A 23,404-nucleotide genomic window follows, 5' to 3' on the forward strand; every position below is an offset into this window, starting at 1 on the left:
GGTGCTGGAGAAGACTCTTGAGAGTCCCTTCAACTGCAAGGAGATCCAACCAGTCCATCCTAAAGGAGATCAGCCCTGGGTGTTCATTGGAAGGACTGATGTTGAAGCTGAAACTCCAATACTTCGGCCACCTGATGCAAAGAACTGACTCATTGGAAAAGACTCTGATGCTGGGAAAGATTGAGAGCAGGAGGAGAAGGGGACACAGAGGATGAGATGGTTGGATGGCATCACCGACTCAATGGACATGGGTTTGGGTAAACTTCGGGAGTTGGTGATGGACGGGGAGACCTGGCGTGCTGCGATTCATGGGGTCGCAAAGAGTCGGACGTGACTGAGTGACTGAACTGAACTGAACCTATCTACAAAACAGAAATAGACTCACAGACGTTGAGATCAGACTTGTGGTTGCCGAGGGGGTTGGGGGGAGAGAAAGGGATGGACTGGGAGTTTGGGGTTGGTTCGGTTCAGTTCAGTCGCTCGGTCGTATCCGACTCTTTGCGACTCCATGGACTGCAGCACGCCAGGCCTCCCTGTCTATCACCAGCTCCTGGAGTTTACTCACACTCATGTCCATTGAATCAGTGATGCCATAAAACTATCTCATCCTCTGTCGTCCCCTTCTCCTCCTGCCTTCAATCTTTCCCAGCATCAGGGTCTTTTCCAGTGAGTCAGGTCTTCGCATCAGGTGGCCAAAGTATTGGAGTTTCAGCTTCAACATCAGTCCTTCCAATGAATATTCAGGACTGATTTCCTTTAGGATTGACTGGTTGGGTCTCCTTGCAGTCCAAGGGATTCTCAAGAGTCTTCTCCAACACCATAGTTCAGAAGCATCAATTCTTCGGTGCTCTGCTTTCTTTATAGTCCAACTCTCACATCCATATATGACTACTGGAAAAACTACAGCCTTGACTAGACGGACCTTTGTTGGCAAAGTAATGTCTCTGCTTTTTAATATGCTGTCGAGGTTGGTCATGACTTTTCTCCCAAGGAGTAAGTGTCTTTTAATTTCATGGCTGCAGTGATTTTGGAGCCCCAAAAAATAAAGTCTGCCACTGTTCTCACTGTTTCTCCTGTTGGGATTGGTTGATGCAAGCTATTACATTTAGAATGGATCAACAACAAGGTCCTGATGTATAGCACAGGGAAATACATTCAATATCCTCTGATATACCAAAATGGAAAAGAATATTAAAACAGAATGCATATAGGTATATAACTGAGTCTTTGCTATACAGCAGAGATTGGCACAACACTGTAAATCACCTATTGTTGTTGCTGTTCAGTGACTCAGTCGTGTCCAGCTCTTTGTGACCCCACGGACTGCAGCACTCAAGGTTTCCCTGTCCTTCACCATCTCCCAGAGTTTGCCCAAGTTCATGTCCATTGAGTCTGTGATGCCATCCAGCCATCTCATCCTCTGTCATCCCCTTCTCCTCCTGCCCTCAATCTTTCCCAGCATCAGGGTCTTTTCCAGTGAGTCGGCTCTTTGCATCAGGTGGCCAAAGTATTGAAGCTTCAGCTTCAGCGTTAGTCCTTCCAATGAGTATTCAGGGTTGATATCCTTTAGGATTGATACTTCATTTAAAAATTAATTAATTTTTAAAAATAGAATTTGACCAGCAAAGGGGAGAAGAGCAGGTACTAAGGAAGCCCGATCCCTAACACTCTAATCACGCAGGGCCCAGCAAGACAGAGACCATGGAGACTCTCCCCTGTTCCAGGCTAGCAGTGGGAGGTGGGAAGAGCATTGGGAGAGACCCTCTTCCTGGGCAGGTGCACAGGGAAGATTGAAAGCTGAGGATGAAACAAAAACTTGACAAAAACCCTCCAGCACACCAGCCTCCGTGGGGTCTCCCTGGAGGGACTGGAAGCTGAGGGTGTGGTGAAGGAAGCCACAGTAATAACAAAACCCAAACCATGCTTGATGCTTGACTACATTGATCAGCAGAAGAGCCACATCATGTGCAGGCAGAATTATGTGGTCCAGTGTTCCACAGAGGAAAAGAGGTGGACTTTGAACATCAAGACCTAACAGGTAACAGGGTTCAATGACCCTTCCACCCCTTCACCTTGACCACCTCAACTTGGCACTAAAAAAGTATACCACTGAGACTCTATATTAGTCAGGGTTCTCCAGAAGCATAAGCAATAGGTAGATAGATGATAGATAGATAGATATTGATAGATAGATGTGTGTATACTCAATCATGTCTGACTCTTTGTGATTCTCTGGACTGTATCCCACAAGGATTCTCTGTCCATGGGATTGCCCAGGCAAGAATGCTAGAACAGGTTGCTATTTCCTTCCCCAGGGTACCTTCCCACCCAGGGAGCAAACCCCCATCTCCTGTGTGTCCTGCATTGCAGGTGGGTTCTTTACCACTGAGCCACCTGGGAAGCCTCCAATAGATAGATAAAATAGATACACAGAGGGATAGATAGATAAATAAGATAGAAAGCTTGAGACATATAGGCATATAGACATATACATATAAATAAATTAGTGATTATGGAGGCTCAGTTCCACAATCTGCCATCTGAAAGCTGAAGACCAGGAATGCTGGTGGCCTCTAACTTCCAGCTCAAGTGCAAAGGCACGAGCACCAAGAGAACCAGTGATGTAAATCTCAGTCATCAAGGGCAGGAGAAGAGCAAGTCGACAGTCAGGCAGAAAGGGCAAATTCTCCTTTCCCCTCCCTTTTCATTTTACTCAGGCCCCCCATGGACTCAAAGATGCCCTCTGGCTTTGCTGAAGGCAATCGGCCTTACTTAGTCTGCTGATCCAAATTATAATCTCTTCCAGAATCACTTTCACAGACACACCCAGAAATAAGGTTTCACCAAATATCTGGATACCCTGTGACCCTGTCAATTTGACACATAAAAATAAACATCATAGACCCCAATACTTACCTAGCTTAAAGGCTTTCCAAGGCATTGGGCATCATTAGTATGTCTCCATCACCTTCTTCAGGACTTCCCTGTACCTCAAATGGTAAAGACTGTGCCTGCAGTGCAGGAGACCTGGGTTCAATCCCTGGTTCAGGAAGATCCTCTAGAGAAGAGAATGGCAATCCACTCCAGTATTCTTGCCTGGAGAATCCCATGGACAGAGGAGCCTAGCAGGCTACAGTCCATAGGGTCTCAAAGAGTCAGACACGACTGAGTGACTAACACACATCACCTCCTTTACCCTCATATCTAAAGATTGTACAGCAAGCTCTTAAAAGTTCAGCCCTGCCTTTAGCTTTTTTAAGAGGTGATTTTCTTTTTTATTATGTGCACCATTTTTTTTAAGTCTTTATTGAGCTTGTTACGGTATTGCTTCTGTGTTATGGCCATGAGGCATGTGGGATCTGAGCTCCTCTCCCAGGGATCAAACCCACACCACTTGCATTGGAAGGCAAAGTCTTGACCACTGGACCACCAGGGAAGTCCTATCAGTGCCTTTAATACAATTAACAATGACAGCTAACAATTCTTCAGTTTGATTGGTGTTATTTCCTGTTCTAAGCACACAGCCTATCTCATGTAGCCCTGCCATCCTTGTGAAGAATCAGTCCTTCTGTTAACCCCATTTCACAGCTGAGGAAAGTGAGGTTTAGAAAGTTAAATGACTGGCCACGTTCTCATAGCCAGCACATGATGAAGGTGAAATCCCAACAAGGGCATTTACACAAAGTTGCACTTTGATCTGCCTGCTCAATCACTTTCAAGAACTTGATCATGTATATTGATCTTCACAATAACTCAATGACATGAGTTGACATGAGCAAAATTTTACCTATTAAAAAAAGATGAAAAAAATCTAAGGCTCATAATATGGTAAATGCCTTTCCAAAGTTTCACAGCAATCAGAGGCAGGATTGATTCTCAAACCAAATATTTTTTATGCCAAATTACCACCTGAGGCCCCCTACACCCGTCACTGGCATGGTGGTATTTACACATGTTGAAAAGGTGTGTACACACAGGGTGATCTCTAAGAGTAATGAGTCCTAGACTCATAACCTTAGGGATCTAACCATACTGAGTGACAGGTCATGAAACAGAATAGTGACAATTTAAGAGATAATTGTAATGCATTGTCTTCTACAGGTGGAAAAACCCATTTCCAAGGATATCAGAAACCAACATGTTAAAGGTAAAGTCAAATCACAAAGTTTGAAATATATCTGTATATTTCTAGATTTTCTCAACAAGGTTATCTATTAAATTAACCTTCATCTAATAAGGTTTTCTAATTTTGGAAAGACTCTCTCACATCTTATGCCTTTTTATCACCTTACATTATTAATGAGGAAGTTGACTGTGAAAAGTCATATTCCATGTTGTACAATCTGGAAAGAAATTGTTTTGAAACATATATTTCTTGCCTCAAATACATAGTTAAGTTATTTCTCTAAGCATACCCTTGTAAAATTGAAAGATAGACATCTAATTTTAAAATGTTGATTAATTAATATGAAAACAGATTTTAAAGCTTTAGGCAAAGCAACTCAATTTGGAGATGAAGATACAGGTAAGAAACTGAAAAGAAATAATCAATTTCAGTAGTGCTGGAAGCACAAATGGAGGACAGCCACAGTAATTTAATTGAATCCTATACATTATAGCTTCTCTAGTCACTTCCCCCAATGTCCCCTTCTTCTTTCTACAATGTCCACTTGGAAAAGATGACAGTCCCATGATTTACATTTCCCAGTAACTGAAACATATCAAATTCATCTTTTATGTGTCTGATGCTATTTTCTATAACATATTACTAACATCAAATTTTCTTTAAAGGGAAAGTGTAATCATTAGAGTCCTAAGAGGGAAGAGATGGTACATCCAAATTAGGATAATTTAAAGAGGTTTACTTATAAAGGAACTGTTTACTAAGGTATGTGAGGTGTTGGGGAAGAATGTGGGATGATGCAGGCACTACGGCCAATAGCAGTGGCATTATCACCACTCCTAAACCCAGAGATGAGGGGACAGCCACAGAAAACAAGAAGGCGCTCACCACCTTGAGAGGAGCAGTGACTGTTTTTGAGGGACAACACCAGCCCATGTGAGCTTCCCTGATGGCTCAGACGGTAAAGCGTCTGCCTGCAAAGCAGGAGATCCAGGTTTGATCCCTGAGTCAGGAAGGTCTCCTGGAGAAGGAAATGGCAACCCACTCCAGTACTCTTGCCTGGAAAATCCCATGGACAGAGGACCCATGGACATGGGGTCTCAAAGTGTCAGACACGACTGAGCAACTTCACTTTCCTTACTTTCCTTTCCTTTCCCAGCACATGTGGACCTCCCAGGGTGGGAATGAATGGAGTACACGCCCCATCCTCCCTCTCCCCAGACTTCCTCTTGTCTCCTGCTGGGACTTCCCAATGGCCAAACCCAACTAGAAACCACAGGGCCAGTTTGCCTGTGCTGATTGGTCCCCCACAATGGAGAGTAGGTGGAGCAGAGTGGACCAGACAAACAATGGACCTGGAGGCACAAAAAAAGGGAAGCAAGGCGGAGAGAGCAATGAGAGTAGCTGACGCCCAAGCTCTGCCACTCCCTGGCTGTGTGACCTTAAGTGAGGCACCTAACCTTTCTGAGCCTTTACTTTCCTCCTCTAGAAATGTGAAGTCGCCAGGGCTTTTATGACTCTTCAGTTGGACTGCAGAAGCAGAAGCAGGGGACAAGGGCTGTTCCCTGCCCCATCTCTCCGCTCCATCTTGCATAGCCTGACTGATCCCTGTCCATCTGCCCTCTAGACCTCTTTAAACCACCCCAAATAGGGAAGCTTTCCTATCAGTGCCTGTTGAGTCCTTGAACATGGAAATGGCTTTGATGTACACAGCACTTGATTTAGAGCTTTCCTTCAGTAACTGATGTATTAATATCATTAGCCCTTAGAAGATCACATGAATTATATAGAAGTTTTTTCCTGCCTCTTGACAGAGAAAGGGCCCAAAGCACAGAGGGACCCCAAAGCAGAGCATAATCATTTGATATGTACAGAGGTCCTAAGTCATAACAGAACCTTCACAGGCATTTATGGAGAAATGAGTCCTGGGGAGAAAGGTAAGAAATGGGTTTCACAATTCTTCTCTTTTTTTAATAGTTCACTGTAGGTATGAAGCTTCACCTCTTTGATGGTAGAATCTTCTTTGACCACCTTTCTATGGAGGAGCCTGGTGGGCTGCCATCTATGGGGTCACATGCATGCATTGGAAAAGGAAATGGCAACCCACTCCAGTATTCTAACCTGGAGAATCCCAGGGACGGAGGAGCCTGGTGGACTCTATGTGGTCGCACAGAGTCGGACACGACTGAAGCGACTTAGCAGCAGCAGCAGCTACATATATTAACACGTCTGTGTGACAATTCAGATGGTTCTAATACCAATTCCAGCATGCATAGGAGGCAGTTCCCCCACCCACACATCATCAAGCAATTCTCTGGGCACCAGCTGGGTGTCCTACAATTCGATCCAGTTCTGACACTGTCCACCCAGAGACAGCCTCAGATGAACAAGTTAAGGGTTCCGTCCTACCAGACCGCACCTCACCACCACTGCACATGCTGTCATGAACCCAGACTATCACCCTCGCTTCTATAGATAGAAGGTTCTATCCACCCCTTCCTTGGATTCAATTAATTTGTTAGAGTGGCTCACAGAACTCAAAGAAACATTTTACTTACTAAATCGCTAACGTATCAATAAAAGGATATAACTCAGGAACAGTCAGATGGAAGAGACACAGAAGGGAGGTATTGGGAAAAGGCGAGGAGCTTCCATGGTTCTTGAATCTCTGTGTGTTCACCAACCTGGAAGCTCCAAACTCTTGGGAGTTTGTGGAGGCTTCATTATGTAGGCGTGGTTGATTCCATCATTGGCCATTGGTGACTGAACTCAATCTCAAGCCACTCTCCCTTCCTGGAGTGAGGGTAGGTTTAGATTTTGGGGACTAAATTTCAACCCTCTAATCACATGGTCAACTCCACTGGCAACCAGCCCCCATCCTTAGGTAGGATCTAAAAGTCATCTTCTTAACATTACAAAAGACACCTAGATAGCTCTCATCACTTAGGAAATTCCAAAGGATTTAGTAGTTCTGTGCCAGACACAGAGATGAAGACCAAATATATATTGCTCATTATAAATCACAAATCACAACTATTCATTCATCTATTTATTTATACTTCGCTTCAGCTCACAAATGTTGGAGTAGTTAACAAAAACTTGCAAGGTATAGCAGAAAAAGTTTTAAATCATAGGAAATATAGAGACAGACAAAGGTAAAGATGAAATTCGGGATCCTCAGGTACAAGTCATTGCATTCTATTAAAATTAAACGACTAGTTTGCCTCAATCTTCCCAGTAGTCTCTGCAAAAAGGGAGAGGCTGCTTTTTCATGTGCAAAAGCATCAATTGCCCCAAGTAAGAAAAAGCGAAAAGAAAGTGAAGTCACTCAGTTGTGTCCGACTCTTTGTGACCCCCATGGACTGTAGCCTACCAGGCTCCTCCATCCATTGGATTTTCCAGGCAAGAGTACTGGAGTGGGTTGCCATTTCCTTCTCCAGGGGATCTTCCCAACCCAGGGATCGAACCCGGGTCTCCCACATTGCAGGCAGACGCTTTTACCCTCTGAGCCACAAGTAAGAAAAGAGTAAAGCAATTCCTCAAGGAGTACAACAAGAACACATCTTTCAGAGTTAAGTTAGTCCTGCCAGTTTTATAGGAGATGATGGCTGGTATCCGGGTACCATGGCTGAAAAATATGACTGTTTTTGTAAAACTAGTGCATGCATGCATGCTAAGTCACTTCAGTCATATCCGACTCTTTACGACCCCATGGGCTGTAGCCCACCAGGCTCCTCTGTCCATGGGATTCTCAAGGCAAGAATACTGGAGTGGGTTGCCATGCCCTCCTCCAGGGGATCTTCCCAACCCAGGGATCGAATCCATACCTTTTACATCTCCTGCATTGGCAGGTGGGCTCTTCATCACCAGCACCACCTGGGAAGCCCCTTTTAAAAGTAGACCCCAGTGTAAATGAACTGCAGAGGGGACCTCGGTGAAAACAAACCTCACAGAAGTTCAGCTTGTAAGTTGCATGGTAAAACTTCTTCAATGAGAGTAATTTTCTTTGTGTCTTCTCTTCTACACTTCCATAATTGATGGTTTTGTATTACTATCCAGAGCTCTAAGGGACTGTACTGAGAAATAAGCTGGAAGGGAGAAAAGTAATATGAATATTCCTGTTGTTTGGATCAGGCATCTTTCTGGAAAATGCTTGAATGATTTATGTGTTTATTACAAAATTCTGTATGTTTGATGCAAACACATTCTCAGATAATTTATTCACTCTCACAAAATGTCATCAAGAAAAACATATTGGGTGGTTCAGTCATGGCAGAGTTTTATGGTGATATTTTTCATCAAGTTGAGCAGTTATAGATTTATGTTAATGTACATTCCATATTATTTTTCTTGCAATCATATTCTGACATTATCTGGAAACTGTCAGATTTCAAGAACTTATCTTCCCTGAAGCTTGGCTTCTTTTATTCATTCCTAAAAATGGATAAAAGTTTATCTGGGGGCAAAGTATTCATATGGTGTGAGTTGGTTGTGAAAGTGTTAGTCACTTAGTCGTGTTTGACCCTTTGCGACCCCATGGACTGCACCCCACCAAGCTCCTCTGCCCCTGGACTTTTCCAGGCACAAATACTGGAGTGGGTAACCATTCCCTTCTCAGGGGGTTGTGATGAACCATTAATTAGCATCAGCCATAGATGCCGAAGAAACTCTTTTGAGATGAGGATAGCTGTAATATTCAAAAGTGGTGTGGTTTAGCTTCTCTCTCTTTTTTTTCTTTTTTTAAACTGGAGGATAATTGCTTTACAATGTTGTGTTGGTTTCTGCTGCACAACAACACGGATCAACTCTAAGTGGCTTAGCTTCTTAACGCTGAGCAAAAAGGAGGCTAAAATGAGTTTTTCTTTGCCTTCCATGTGAACCAAGCACAAACGCTAAACCAATTTCCTTACAGGTGAAAAGCACGTCATATATAAGAATGAATTTATAACAAAATACGAGAAACTATCCATGAAAAGAAAGAGGGAATTACACACAGGTGGCTGAACCTGTATATCCAGAAACATGAGCTTGGTTAAAAAGAAGTACAATAGAGTTCCATATAATGCCATCAAAAGACCTTTCTACCAGTTTGCTTTTTGTCAAATTTAGATGCCAAAGAGTTTTGAGTTAATCTGGATCTACCCCCTCTTCTTATGCCAAGAGGCTTCTCAAGAGAAGGGGCTCACATAAGGTCACAGAGGAAGCAGTCCGATCCTACACCAGAGCCCAGTCTTTTGTCAATATGGCAATATTTCCAGGATTTTACTATATTTGCTAGTATCTAAAATTTTTTCTGCAAACTCCCTAAATGATTTCTCACTCACCAAACTCCAGTATTCTTGCCTGGAGAATCCCATGGACAGAGGAGACTGACAGGCTACAGTCCACAGAGTCACACAGCTGAAGTGACTCAGCACAGCACTTAGCACAAACTATGCAAGATTTTAGTGCAAAAGACAGGAATTGATGGATGATACTGTCCTCTAGTGGCAGAACACGGAGACACAAAACATCACAAAAAGGATGGAATTTACCTTCCTATAGATTATATCCTTAACAAAAATCACAAGCTTTAGGCCACAGACCTAGAAACAGTCAGAAATAGATCGAAGATTATCCACCTACCATTTGAGATTCAAGTTTATTTCAGACACAAACAGTGGCTCAAAAGTGATAGAAGTCATATTCCTGTTCAGGCGCAAAAAAAAAAAAGGAAGGAAGGAAGAAAAAAAAAGTGATAGACACATTGATACAATATCGGTTCAAAGCTAACGTTATAGATGTTGTAATGTTATAGATGTTGAACTACAGGACAGTATTTTGTCTCACCGTCACATAGAGAAAAAGAAAAGTGTTAGATAACCGCTCATGTAGCAAACACACATTTCAATAGAGAACAATAAAGAAGCCACAAATAGAAGAGTTAAAAACAAAGCAGTTACAACACCATGTGATAACTACCAGGGTTCAGTTCAGTTCAGTTCAGTCGCTCCGTCGTGTCTGACTCTGCGACCCCATGAATTGCAGCACGCCAGGCCTCTCTGTCCATCACCAACTCCCTGAGTTTACCCAAACCCATGTCCATCGAGTCAGTGATGCCATCCAACCATCTCATCCTCTATTGTCCCCTTCTCCTCCTGCCCCCAATCCTTCCCAGCATTAGGGTCTTTTCCAATGAGTCAACTCTTCCCGTGAAGTGGCCAAAGTATTGGAGTTTCAGCTTCAACATCAGTCCTTCCAATGAACACCCAGGACTGATCTCCTTTAGGATGGATTGATTGGATCTCCTTGCAGTGCAAGGGACTCTCAAGAGTCTTCTCCAACACCACAATTCAAAAGCATCAATTCTTCGGCCAGGGTAGAAGTCCACTTTATTCAAAATCACTTTGTGCCAGGGCACAGAAGACCTGAGACCACAGGGAGCCCACAGTCTGGTCAGCTCTCTACAGTGGGAACTCGAGACAATACTTAACTGTGCCCCAACAAGAGCACTGTGAGTCCCAGGACTGCTTCACACGGCAGGGGACACAGCTCTGAGGGGTGAGACAGTGACCTCAGGGAAGGTTAAATGTTACGTCTGAAATGCGGCAGCAGCCTAAATGTGGTTGCGTGAAGGTTGGATCTGGGGACAAGGACTCCTGGGTTCAAATCCCAGCTTTACGACTTCACAAATATCTACAAAGAACTTAACCTCTCGAAGTTTCCATATCTCTGAAAGGGAGGAAATGCTGCTCCATCACAAGATACCTGTCTCCTGTAAGGTAATAACTGATGCAAATCCTATAGCACAGTCGTTGACACACGATGGTCCCTCGACAAAGGGATACTGGACCGAACTAATGAACTGCACAATTCTTTCCTCCCTCACCTATTCTTGCCCTTCTCCCTGCCCTGGAATATCTCCCTGCGTCTCTGTGTATGCTGAAACCATGCTTTATCTAGTTTGGTGTTGAGCAAACACAGTAAATCTGTTACTGATGAATATAAAGATTAGTTCCTTAACCTTAAAGATCAAACTTGACTGAATATTGTTTTCCCTGCAGCAAACATAGAGTGCCATGCTGAGCACATAGTGGATGCACAGTAAACCCTGCAGTAACTCTAAAATTTAGCCCATGTTAATGAAAGTGTATCAGATAAGCATTGTCAGGGGTCACATGACAACCTAGAGATCAGCCTGTGATGCTTAGCCAGGAGTTCCCATTAGGTGGGGGCCTGCAAGGGGCAAGCCGAGAAGCCCAACTGCTTCTGGTACCACCTCTGTCTGTGTGCAAGTTCACGTGCCCAACGCACAGTGAGGCCAAGCAAACTGAAACGGTGGCATTTGGAGCAGAGAAAGGTTTATTGCAGGGCCATGAAAGGAGCTGGGTGGCTCATGATCTAAGGGTTTTGGCAAAGCATTTTCAAAAGCCAGGTAAGGGAGGTGGGCGACAGGGTATATGAGGGAACGGGGTGGTGTCACAAGGATTCACATCGTCAGTCCTGAGGAAGCCTGCGGCTGCGCTCACGGTCATCAAGAAGTTAACATCTTCTCTTTGGTGGGGGTTTTAGCATCTGTAAAACGACTCAGGAAACATGCATCAAATACTGCTATCTAGGGCTTTCAGAGAGGAGCTAAAGCAGAGGATATGGTAGAAGGTCCCATAAGGTCCTGCTCAGTTATAAATCTAGGCAAATGTTTTTCCTGGGGCTTCCCAGGTGGCACAGTGGTAAAGAATCCACCTGCCAATGCAGGAGACCCAAGAGATGCAGGTTCAATCCCTGGATTGGGAAGACCCCCTGGAGTAGGAAATGGCAACCCGCTCCAGTATTCTTGTCTAGAAAATTCCAAGGACAGAGGAGCCGGGCAGACTACTGTCCATGGGGTCGTGAAGAGGAGGACACAGTCAGGTGACTGAGCATGCACACACACACACACTGGCCCTTGATATCCCATCTGTAGAAATAGGGTAGAACACAATGGCCTCTAGCATTTTGTGAATCCATGGATATAGTTCATATATACAAATCCACCCACCCCATTTCTCACCCACCGCATTGCCTCTGAAGCCTTGGTCCTTCCCTTCACCCTGCCTACCCACCTTGCCTCTGCTCCCTGACACACTGAGGTTAGCCAGAAAGACATCTCCCAGGCTTGTTAGAAACAGACTTCTATTCCACCCCCATCACTAAGACTCAAGGTGTAGCCGTTGACATAGATGTTCCTAAGAAACTGCACTTTCCAACATTACTTGAGGAACTGTTAAAGTCAGCAGGTCCCTCCCACATCCCAGGCTTTGCCTAACTTAATCCCTCCCACTCAACCCCAAGAGTGGTTTCAGCAATTTACTGCTGAAATTAATTTCTGAAAGTTTCCACAGAATTTCTCAAAAAATCAAAGATTTCTCAGAATAGGCCTTGTGAAATATACACTAGCCACTTGGATCATTTCTTCTTTGGATGCTTCTGAATTAATCATCAGGACATGAAATTCCAGTGGTTCACTTTCATATATTAATATTATAAAACGTCATAAATACTGAAAAGAGGCCAGGTTTTATCCAATTTTGTCCAGAGTCTATGTTTTAATTACATAATATTACACTGATGCTTTGTTTCCAAAAGTGTTGATTGTCATGACCATATTTCATAAACAAAGGGTATTTGCGTATATTTAACACAAACTGACAGGAGCTAATTGAAAACAAATGTATTTTATTTACTCTTAACCATCCAAGGAACTGCATTTCATTATCTGTGCTTTATAGACACGAAAACAAGCCCAGAACGTTTAAATAATTTGCCCAAGATTACTCAGTAAGTGATGGGGAGGCGGGGGATGGAATTAGAACCCAGCTTGTATGATTTCAAAGATCTCGTCTGCGTCATTGTCCCTTCCATCAAGAAACAAATTCTTGAATCGATATCTTCTTGTCCAACCGTTGAAATCACAGATGAGAACGCCAAACATTAGAACAAACCTTGATTTGTAGTTTCAGTCAGTTTCTATGGTGCAAATACTTCCGCTTTGGCAGATTTCAGGATCACTGAACAGGAAGATGGGAAGACATGCCATATTTTACTGATTTCCACCATAGACACAATAGACGTAAAGAACTTCAACAGCATAGATAGATGTGGTAGAATCATCAGGAAGTCATGAGTTTTGAGCATATGCTACCTTTTTCATAACTTCAGTGTACATTTACATACTTATTTTTTTTTTTAATAATGGCTGTGTTTAACACCTGCATTGCAAAATCCTGAAAATTTAACAACCAGCTCTTACAAACAGGCACTAGGCACACCACCCCTGCCCCAAAATGGACAAACAAGTCTCACAATACTTTCTTCTTCTCCCGGTTGTTGTTCAGCCGCTCAGTCAGGTCTCTTTGCGACCCCATGGACTGCATGCAGCACACCAGGCTTCCCTGTCCTTCACCATCCCCCAGAGTTTGCTCAAACTCATGCCATCCAGTGATGCCATCCAACCATCTTGTCCTCTCTCATCCCCTTCTCCTCCTGCCTTCAATCTTTCCCAGCATCAGGGTCTTTTCCAACGAGTCAGCTCTTCACCATCAGGTGGCCAAAGTATTGGAGCTTCAGTTTCAGCATCAGTCCTTCCAGTGAATATATTGGTTTGATCTCCTTTCAGTTCAAGGGACTCTCAAGAGTCTCCTTCAGCACTCAGCCTTTATTGTCCAGCTCTCACATCCGTACATAACTACTGGAAAAACCATCGCTTTGACTATACGGACCTTTGTAGGCAAAGTAATGTCTTCTCCCAGAGGCTTTGCTTTAACTTCACAGACCCCTGTGAGGTTAACAACTTAATGATTCCACTCTAATAAATTATGGAGATAATCAAACCAGGTCCAATAGATTCTATCGCCATGCTGTGTTCAGCTCACTACGTGGTCTCTCAAGAAGCAGTACATTTTGCAGCGGAAGTGAGTTTTATCTTGTCGCAAACTGAAGAGCAAAATAACAGTGCAGATGTTGCTGATTACACATGTAGCCACCAGATGGCGAGCATGCCAGCCTCCTCCTAGAGAAAACTGCTTGATTGAATTTCAAGTTGGGAAAAGACCCCAAAGAACACCTGTTTGGGTCTTCTGATGTGACAGGAAACTTTTCGTAGCATTTGAGTTATTTGTGTACCTCATCAGGAAGGTAGATTGCCATTTTCCCTGTAATTTTCCATTATGCAATAATTTCCTAACAGTGGGTATGCAATAAAAGTCATTACTTGAAGTGCATTAACTCATTTATTCCACACATGAGTTCCCATGAAGTATGAGTAACCAAGTCTCACTTTTCCAGAATAAAAATTGCAACTGCTTCTCAATCCATTTGTTTATATCATAAGTAGTTTTTGAGCACCTGCTATGACCCCACCAATAGTAAGTAGCACAATCAAAATTCAAACTCAAGAAGTCCAGCTGCAAATCTCATCCTCTTCCAGTGTATACCTGAGTTGTTATTACTTCTTAAACATGTCCTATGCCCCCCAAAAAAGATGCCTGCATTTTATCTGAATTATTATCAAAGCTAGATGACACTCTGATGAGTTATTTCATCTTTTTGATCTAGTTTTCTCACTTGTGGAGTCCCTGAAGTTCATTTCTACCTATTAATTCGTAACATTTCAGTTATCTAAGCAATAAATAAGAGAAACTCATGGCATAAATTACTGCATTAGACATATCTGATATAGCTGAAGCCCTCAGGATTTTTGCTGTTGCGTATGATATCATACACACATTTTTTATTCTTTTCTTATTTTTTGAATTTTGTAAATGTCTTTATTGAGATACAGTTCACATACTATAAAATTCACTAATTTAAAGTGCACAGTTCAGGGATTTCCCTGGTGGTCCAGTGAGTAAGACTCCACGGTCTCAATGCAGGGAGTCCCGTTTCTATTCCTGGTCAAGGGGCTACATCCCACATATCACAACAAAGACTGAAGATCCCACATGCCACAACTAAGACCTGGCACAGCCAAAGTAATATTTTTTTAAAAAGAGAGAGAGGCTGACTCTTTAAAAACAGATGGACTTCGCTGGTGGTCCAGTGGTTAAGGTTCCGAGCTTCCACTCCAGGGGGGCATGGGTTCGATCCCTCGTGGGGGAACTAAGATCCAGCATGCCGAAAGAATTTAAAAAATTAAAAATTTTAAAGGACAAAGTATACAATTCAATGACTTTAGCATGTCCACAGAATTCTGCAACAAATGGCCACAGTCTAAGTGTAGAAAAATGTATCTCCCCCCAACAAAAGCTTGTTCATTAGAAATGGCTCCCCAAACCTTCCTCTTTCCCAAGAAAACACTAATATAATTCCTGTCTCTCTGGATTTGCCCATCCTAGATTTTTAAAATATAAACGAAATTATGTAATACATAGTCTTTTGGCTTCCTTCCTTGAGCATGTTTTAGAAGATCATCTATGTTGTAACATGTAGCAGTACTTTAATCCTTTTTACTGCCGAATCATAGTCCTTAGTATAGTCTAGTTGTTTTTCCTTTCACAATGTTGTTTACTCTTTAATCAGTTAATAAACACTTGGATGGATTTTGACTTTTATGATAGTGCTGTTCTGAAAATTCATGCACAAGTTTTGGTATGGATGTATGTTTGCTCTTCTCTTTGAGTATATCACGTTCAACTCTTTGCAACCCCAGGGATTATAGCCCTCCAGGCTCCTCTGTCCCGGGGATTCTCCAGGCAAGAATACTGGAGTGGGTAACCATTTCCTTCTCTAGTGGATCTTCCCAAGCCAGGGATGGATCCCGGGTCTCTTACGTCTCCTGCATTGGCAGGTGGGTCCTTTACCACTAGCGCCATCTGGGAAGCCCAGAATATACACCCAGGAAAGGAATTACAATACTACGCAGTAGCTCTGCATACACGCCTTTTTTAAATGAGGAGGATACTAACTGATGCCAGGGAAAACTCCCATTATAATGCGGGCACACAACTTACAGACAGTGTACAGAAAAGATGCATGTATGCAGTGTGGGTGCTCAGTTTTGTCTGACTCTTCGGAACCCTATGAACTGTAGCCCACCAGGCTCTGTCCCTGGAATTTTCCAGACAGGAATACTGGAGTGGGTTGCCATTTCCTACCCCAGGGGATATTCCTGACCCAGCAACGGAACTCGAGTCTCCTGCATCTCCTGCACTGCAGGTGGATTCTTTACCATTGAGCCACCAGGGGAGGCCCATACAGAAAAGATGCAGCCTGGTTAAGGCAAAGTTCTCATCACAGCCTAAATGACCCCATGTGACCCCGGGCACGTTCTCACCTCCACCACCACTGCCTGGACAGTGCCGTGTGCTGTGCTAAGTCACTCAGTCATGCCTGACTCTTCGACACTTTGATAGCCTGCTAGGCTCCTCTGTCCATGGGGATTCGCCAGGCAAGAATACTGGGATGGGTAGCCATGACCTCCTCCAGGGGATCTTCCCAACCCAGAGACTGAACCCAGGTCTCCCACACTGCCAGCAGATTCTTTACTGTCTGAGCCACCAGGGAAGCCCAGGGAGTAGAACTCCTTGGTTCTCATCCAACCGCAGGAACTTTGTACTTTCTGCTCCCTCTGTCGGGACGCTTGCCCGGGTGTGTGCCTTCACATGGTGTGTGCCTTCACTTTCTTCAAGCTTCTGTTGTCATGCCCTCTCCACAGAGGTCTTCTGGCATCTGCATGAAAAACAGTAGCCCCATCACCTGTCTCTCACACACCCGACCTTCATTTTTCCTTGTAGTGTTTATCATCACCTGCTACCATATACTTTTGTTTGTTTTCTATCTCCTGCTACTGGAATGTGAGTTTACATGACAAAAGAAACTTTTTTTTCTGGTATTGTATTCCCCAACACGTACATCAATAAATCTACTAAAAATGAATTCATGCCTGACATACACTATGGGCTCAAGAACAAGCGAATGAATAAAAGCAAGATAGATGTCCTTTTCTAAACTCACAATCACTGAATCAAATGAGATGCATATCTCTGAAGCAATAAATGGAATGTTCCTGTTGAATTCCAGATTCTCAGTCTTTTTATTGAACTTTTTTTTCAGTGAATTGAATTGATCCTCGATAGATACAGTGGTAGGTATGAAAAAAATGTGTCTTGGACACCCGACATCTAGCTTCACGGGGAAAGTCATCAGCATAAGCTGATATAAGATAGTTTCTCAGGGAGCTCTGCTGCTGAAGCCAATACACAATAAAATGAGGGCAAATTAGTTTCCTGCTTTCTGATTTTGTGCCTTAAGGAAGCACCCTGTGGCGTAAGTTTTTTAGTAATCGCATCAAAATAGTCAACGACTTAATATTAACTAGATTGTCGCTGTTGTTGAAATACAACCTAGGTCTTATTTTTGTATTATTACAGTTTAGGAACATCTGCAAATTTTGTCTGCCATTAGTGTTTGAATTCATGCAGAGAAGTCTATACTATCTAAAATGCATTTTCAAAAAACAAAATAAGGAGAATGGTAATTTTGTCCAATGAGGTAGTTTTTCTGTTATTTGGGTTTTTTGGGGTTTTTTTGATTTTTTTCTTTTTTTTGGTGTCTTTGAGTTTTATTGGGAAGGGGAATCTATTGTAATGTGGGAAGTCAGACCAATAGATTTAGTACCTGTGAAATAAAATCCCTTATCTGGCTTCTCTGGAGAGGTACGGAGCCTTCTCAGAAGAGCTGGACTGAAGAAGAAGCCACTTGTCTCAGTCTACTCCTCCCTCCCTCAGTTAGTTAGGCCTAGAAGAACCTTTAAAATCACCCAGACCAGTGTGTGTTGCATTATGTTGTTTTTGACCGGCTAAACATTTTCCCAAAAGAAATCTTAAAAGGAGGTCCAGTGGGAAGTTGACAGAGATGAAGCCTCCACAGTGACAAGGGATGATGTGCTAGAAACCCAGCCTCTCAGCCTTACAGTTTCCTTGGGAGTCCCCAGGAGGACCCCAGGGGACTCTTCACAGCAAAGTTTTAAAACAATGATTTATTTCAATTTTGTCATCTCACAAATAAGGAAAGGAGACTCAGGCAGTGTTCAGTTGAGTTTTAAGCCTCCTATGATAAGATACTTGGTTCAAGGCAAATAGATGAGGAATCCATGGAAACAGTGACAGACTTTATTTTCTTGGGCTCCAAAACCACTGAAGATGGTGACTGCAACCATGAAATTAAAAGATGCTTGCTCCTTGGAAGAAAAGCTATGACAAACCTAGACAGCATATTAAAAAGTAGAGATGTTACTTTGCCGACAAAGGTCGATATAGTCAAAGCTATGGTTTTTCCAGTAGTCATGTGTGGATGTTAGTTGGACCATAAAGAGAGCTGAGGGCCAACAAATTGATGCTTTTGAAGTGTGGTCTTGGAGAAGACTCTTGAGAGTCCCTTGGACTGCAAGGAGATCCAACCAGTCCATCCTAAAGGAAATCAGTCCTGAATATTCATTGGAAGGACTGATGCTGAAGCTCCAATACTTTGGCCACCTGAGTCATTGGAAAAGACCCTGATGCAGGGAAGGATTGAAAGCAGGAAGAGAAGGGGATGAACAGAGGACAAGGTGGTCAGATGGCATCACTGACTCAATGGACATGAGTTTGAGCAAGCTCCGGGAGAGGACGAAGGACAGGGAAGCCTGATCAGGTCATATCCATTTTTACAGAAAAGTGAACACTGCTTCCTCAAAGAGCTCTTTCTGACACCCCAGACCAACTTATCTCCTGTGTGTCCCTTCAATGCCACACCCTTCTCTTCCTGAAGTGTTTTCCATGCATGACTACCCTTTAGGTATAAGCCCTATGGCAGCAGTGACAGTGTCTCTCATCTTCCCCATTATGTCCCCAGAACATAGAACTTGGCCTGTAAACAGAACAACTGGAAACACCTTGAGGGGAAGGATTATGTTGCATTTGTCTTTAACTCCAGAGCGTGGCACTGGGCTTAGCTCAGAGTAGCAGCTCAATAATTGCCTGAGCTGAATTGCACTATGGAAATAAAACTATCTGAGAGTGGGAGGGCTCAGTCACGTTTGACTCTTTGCAACCCCATGGACTCTGTGTAGCCTGTTGGGTTCCTCTGTCCATGGGATTCTCCAAGACATTGCCATTTCTTCGTCCCGGGGATCTTCCCAACCCAAGGATGGAACCTGGGTTTCCTGCACTGCAGGTGTATTCTTTACCACTGAGCCATTGGGGGAACCCATAAAACCACATAGAAGTCAGGAGAATCCTGTCCAGGCCCCATTCAGGCTTTTTCCAGGGTCAGGTGGTCTTGGGCAATTGCCCTCCCTAGTTTTGTCTTTCATAAAATAAAGTAATTGGATTCTGGGGTCTTAGAAAACCCTTTCATCTGAAATGTTCTGTGATGCAGTTTTTCTCTTCTTGGAAATGCCTGATGAAAGTGGGAGGCAAGAACTTGAATAAGATGATTACGTATATAAAAGGATATTAATCAACAGCTAATGGTTAAGAGAGGACCTCAGGGGTAACACCACATGCGATGAGATCTTCATTCTGCCATTTACTAACTGGGGGACTGGAAGTGAGGTACTTAACTTCCCCATGCCCCAGTTTCTTCATCCAGAGCAAAGGCGAGGATTAAATGAGATCACATAATGGAAGTATTTAGCATGGTGCTGGGTATCTCATAAGATGGCAACAAATGTTCATTGGCATTGCACCAGAATTATTCAAATGGGAATGATTTCCATTTAAACATGTGTAAAGGTAACTTGATGACATTTTCCATAAACTCACTACTGTTCCTTCTTATATTTTAGGAGACAAACCCACAAAGGGAAACAAGGTGAGAAAAAGCATTAAAATGCATTTGTTACCCACACTTTATTTTAGAAGCATAGGACTATGTACAATGTGAAGGCTTAGATGGCACTTGAAAAATATACCCTAGAAGTTTGGTTGGGCTTTGTTGTTTGTTTATAAACCAAGAGAAATTGTTAACCATTAGCTCTGCTCAAAGAATAACTGTAATTCCTGGTTCTCTTTCCTTTTGCAGACTCCTTTACCACCTCCTCGGTAAGACAATGAAAAAGAGAATTTTGTTTCACAATATACTTACATGATTAGTTCCAGAATTTGAAGAGATACACAGACAGCTGACACTGAAAAACTAATGAGTTGGTCAATGAACAAGAGTAAACAAGCCTCATTCATCCATTTAATCATTCATTCATTCACAGTCATACAGTCAATATCCCGTCACACAGCCATCTTTAATGAATGCCTTGCTTCCCTGCTTCCTGTTTTTTTCCCTTCGTTCAGTACAGAAGTCTCTCCCTCCTCTAAGTGCAGAAGTCTCCCAGAGTCCTGGCACTGGGACATGCCTTCAAGGGACCAACAATATATAAGTATATATTTATATAAGTACTTATGTTTTTATACATAAGTGCATGTATTTTATATACATGTTAATATGTATATATATATATATATATATATGGGGGTTCCCTGGTGACTCAGATGGTAAAGAATCTTTCTGCAATGCAAAAGACCTGGGTTCAAAGATCCCCTGGAGAAGGGAATGGCAACCCACTCTAGTATTCTTGCCTGGAGAATCCCTTGGACAGAGGAGCCTGGTGAACTACAGTCCATGCGGTCGCAAAGATTCAGACATAACTGAGCGACTAAGTATGCAGACACATACATATATATATATATGGGAGGGGCGGGTGTGAAACCAACAGATTTGATTTCTCAGGCTCTGAGTTGGCCACTCTGTCATCCTACACGGGCCCATGAGGACCTCCATCACAGCACTTCCTACCCTGGTGGGCCACCTTCTCATCTCTCCTCTCTTTGCACTCCCAGAGGGCAGCTCCTTGAGCCGAGGGCTGTATCTTTTTCTCCCTCTGTGTCCCCAGCATCACCAACAGGGCCTGACCCACTCTGTGAACGAGTGAGGGCCTGGGGGAATAAATGGGTGAGCGATTGGCTTTGGAACATTGTCGTTGGAGAGATTCAAAAGCTCATGTCTTCCAGTCTGGGGCAAATGAAAGGCTGCAATCATAGTTTCACCCCCAGGCCGCCTAAAATGTCAACAGCTGGCATAGACCTATGACACCCTATAGCAAATTACATCACACTCTGGAAAAAACAGAACCAGACTGGAGGGCAAACTGCAGGGAGAGAGACTGAGACTCATTAGAAGAATGAGTATTCTGACTTTCAAAGCCCCCTGTAAAGTAGTGAGCCATCCCCCAAATCGCCATTTCCAACCCAAAGCTGGGGACACAGAAGGCAGGACTGTCTGAATTCTGGGTCTGAGAGGCCATCTGTATGGCAGAGCTTCTCAGGTCCTAACTCTGACTTTTTTTTTTTTTAATTTATTTATTTTAATTGGGGGCTAATTACTTTACAATATTGTAGTGGTTTTTGCCATACATTGATATGAATCAGCCATGGGTTTACATGTGTCCCCCACCCTGAGCCCCCCTCCCACCTCCCTCCCCATCCCATCCCTCTGGGTCATCCCAGTGCTCCAGCTCTAAGCACTCTGTATCATGCATCAAACCTGGACTGGCGATCTATTTCACATATGATAATATACATGTTTCAATGCTATTCTCCCAAATCATCCCACCCTCACCTTCTCCCACAGAGTCCCAAAGTCTGTTCTTCACATCTGTGTCTCTTTTGCTGTCTCACATATAGGGTCATCGTTACCATCTTTCTAAATTTCACATATATGTGTTATTATACTGTATTGGTGTTTTTCTTTCTGACTTACTTCACTCTGTATTGGAGAAGGAAATGGCAACCCACTCCAGTATTCTTGCCTGGAAAATCCCATGGACAGAGGAGCCTGGTGGGCTGCAGTCCACGGGGTCGCAAAGAGTCGGACACGACTGAGCGACTTCACTTTCACTTTTCACTTTCACTCTGTATAATAGGCTCCAGTTTCATCCACTTCATTAGAACTGATTCAAATGCATTCTTTTTAATAGCTGAGTAATATTCCATTGTGTACACATACCACAGCTTTCTTATCTGGCAATGGACATCTAAGTTGCTTCCATGTCACTCTGACTTCCCACAGGCCACCCGTCAAACTTCCAAAGAAGTACCAGCCCCTCCCCCCGGAGCCACCAAGCAGCAGGCCACCGTTCCCCCAGAGGCACACCTTCCCTGAAGCACAGACAGGGGCCAGGTGAGAGGCTTGCTGTTGCTGATGATGAGATGACCATGGGACGGGGGGCGGGAGGAGGAGGATGGCCACCTCTCGAAGTAGACTTCCCAGCCTGACGGGGAGAGCCACCCGCTTTGAGGAAAAGCATCTCAGAAACCTCTAGTTTGACTCCTTCATGGAAAATACACTTTCTTTTTATGTTCTGCTTCCTTACATTGCAAAGAACAGGTTGTGGGGACCCAGCAGGATGGGGTTTGGATCCCAGTTGAGCCACTTCTCCCTGTAAAATTTCAGGAAGCTCTTAAATATCTCTGAATCCTCTTTATTTATAAGAAGAAAATAACCATACTCGTGAGGTAAAATTGTGGTGAGGAGGTAAGCTTTCTCAAGTTCTAGGGTAACATCTGTCTCAGCATAGGAAAGAAGAAAGAACAATCACTTAAACAGCCTCTCCTATCTGTACCTAACAGAATTAGACACCCATAACCATATCTGGGGGCTTCCCTGGTGGCTCAGACAGTAAAGCATCTGCCTGCAATGCGGGAGACCCAGGTTCAATCCCTGGGTCAGGAAGATCCCCTGGAGAAAGGAAATAGCAACCCACTCCAGCACTCTTGCCTGGAAAATTCCATGGACAGAGTAGCCTGGTTGGCTGCAGTCCATGGGGTCGCAAAGAGTTGGACATGACTGAGCAATTTCATTTCACACACAACCCTATATGGGGGCTTCCCAAGTGGCACTGGTGGTAAAGAACCCACCTGCCAATGCAGGAGATGCAAGAGACTCAGGTTCAATTCCTGGGTGGAGAAGATCCCTTAGAGGAGAGCATGGCAACTCACTCCAGTGTTCTTGCCTTGGAGAATCCTGTGGACAGAGGAGCCTGGTGGGCTACAGTCCATGGGGCCTCAAAGAGTCGGACACGACTTAAGCAGCTGAGCATACACGCATGCAGCCCAATAAAGTCTGATTTTCTAAGGCTTGAAAAGGCCAGAGTAGAGGCACATAATAGGTGCCTAGTAAAACGGTTCCGTACCCACGGGGCACAAAAAGTGACTAAGATTCAGAGAAGTTAAGTGACTTGTCAAAGTTATAGGGTTGGTAAATGACTGTTGAGGGGGCAAAAATATGCAAGAC

The 23,404-nt window shown here is 43.5% G+C and overlaps 1 protein-coding gene and 1 non-coding gene across 5 annotated transcripts in view; both read left to right on the forward strand.

The window, feature by feature from the left end:
* The window catches only part of CLNK (cytokine dependent hematopoietic cell linker), a 200,062-nt gene that overhangs the window by 126,210 nt on the left and 50,448 nt on the right, over positions 1-23,404 (forward strand). For 3 of the 4 annotated variants that reach the window (XM_081487833.1, XM_081487920.1, XM_081487739.1), the window contains exons 8-11: positions 4,102-4,147; positions 19,905-19,930; positions 20,141-20,160; positions 22,181-22,291. In XM_081487833.1, coding sequence (XP_081343959.1) covers positions 4,102-4,147; positions 19,905-19,930; positions 20,141-20,160; positions 22,181-22,291 — 203 coding nt within the window. Of the gene's footprint in view, positions 1-4,101; positions 4,148-5,937; positions 6,061-19,904; positions 19,931-20,140; positions 20,161-22,180; positions 22,292-23,404 lie in introns of all 4 variants that reach the window. The other variant, XM_081487638.1, reaches the window with a different exon arrangement.
* Positions 5,067-5,139, forward strand: TRNAC-GCA (transfer RNA cysteine (anticodon GCA)). The gene has a single exon. It is a non-coding gene; the product is annotated as a tRNA-Cys (tRNA).

This window comes from Giraffa tippelskirchi, chromosome 1 (assembly GCF_054371585.1).
Source record: "Giraffa tippelskirchi isolate mGirTip1 chromosome 1, T2T-mGirTip1v1.2.pri, whole genome shotgun sequence".
In the NCBI taxonomy this organism is placed as follows: Eukaryota; Metazoa; Chordata; class Mammalia; order Artiodactyla; family Giraffidae; genus Giraffa; species Giraffa tippelskirchi.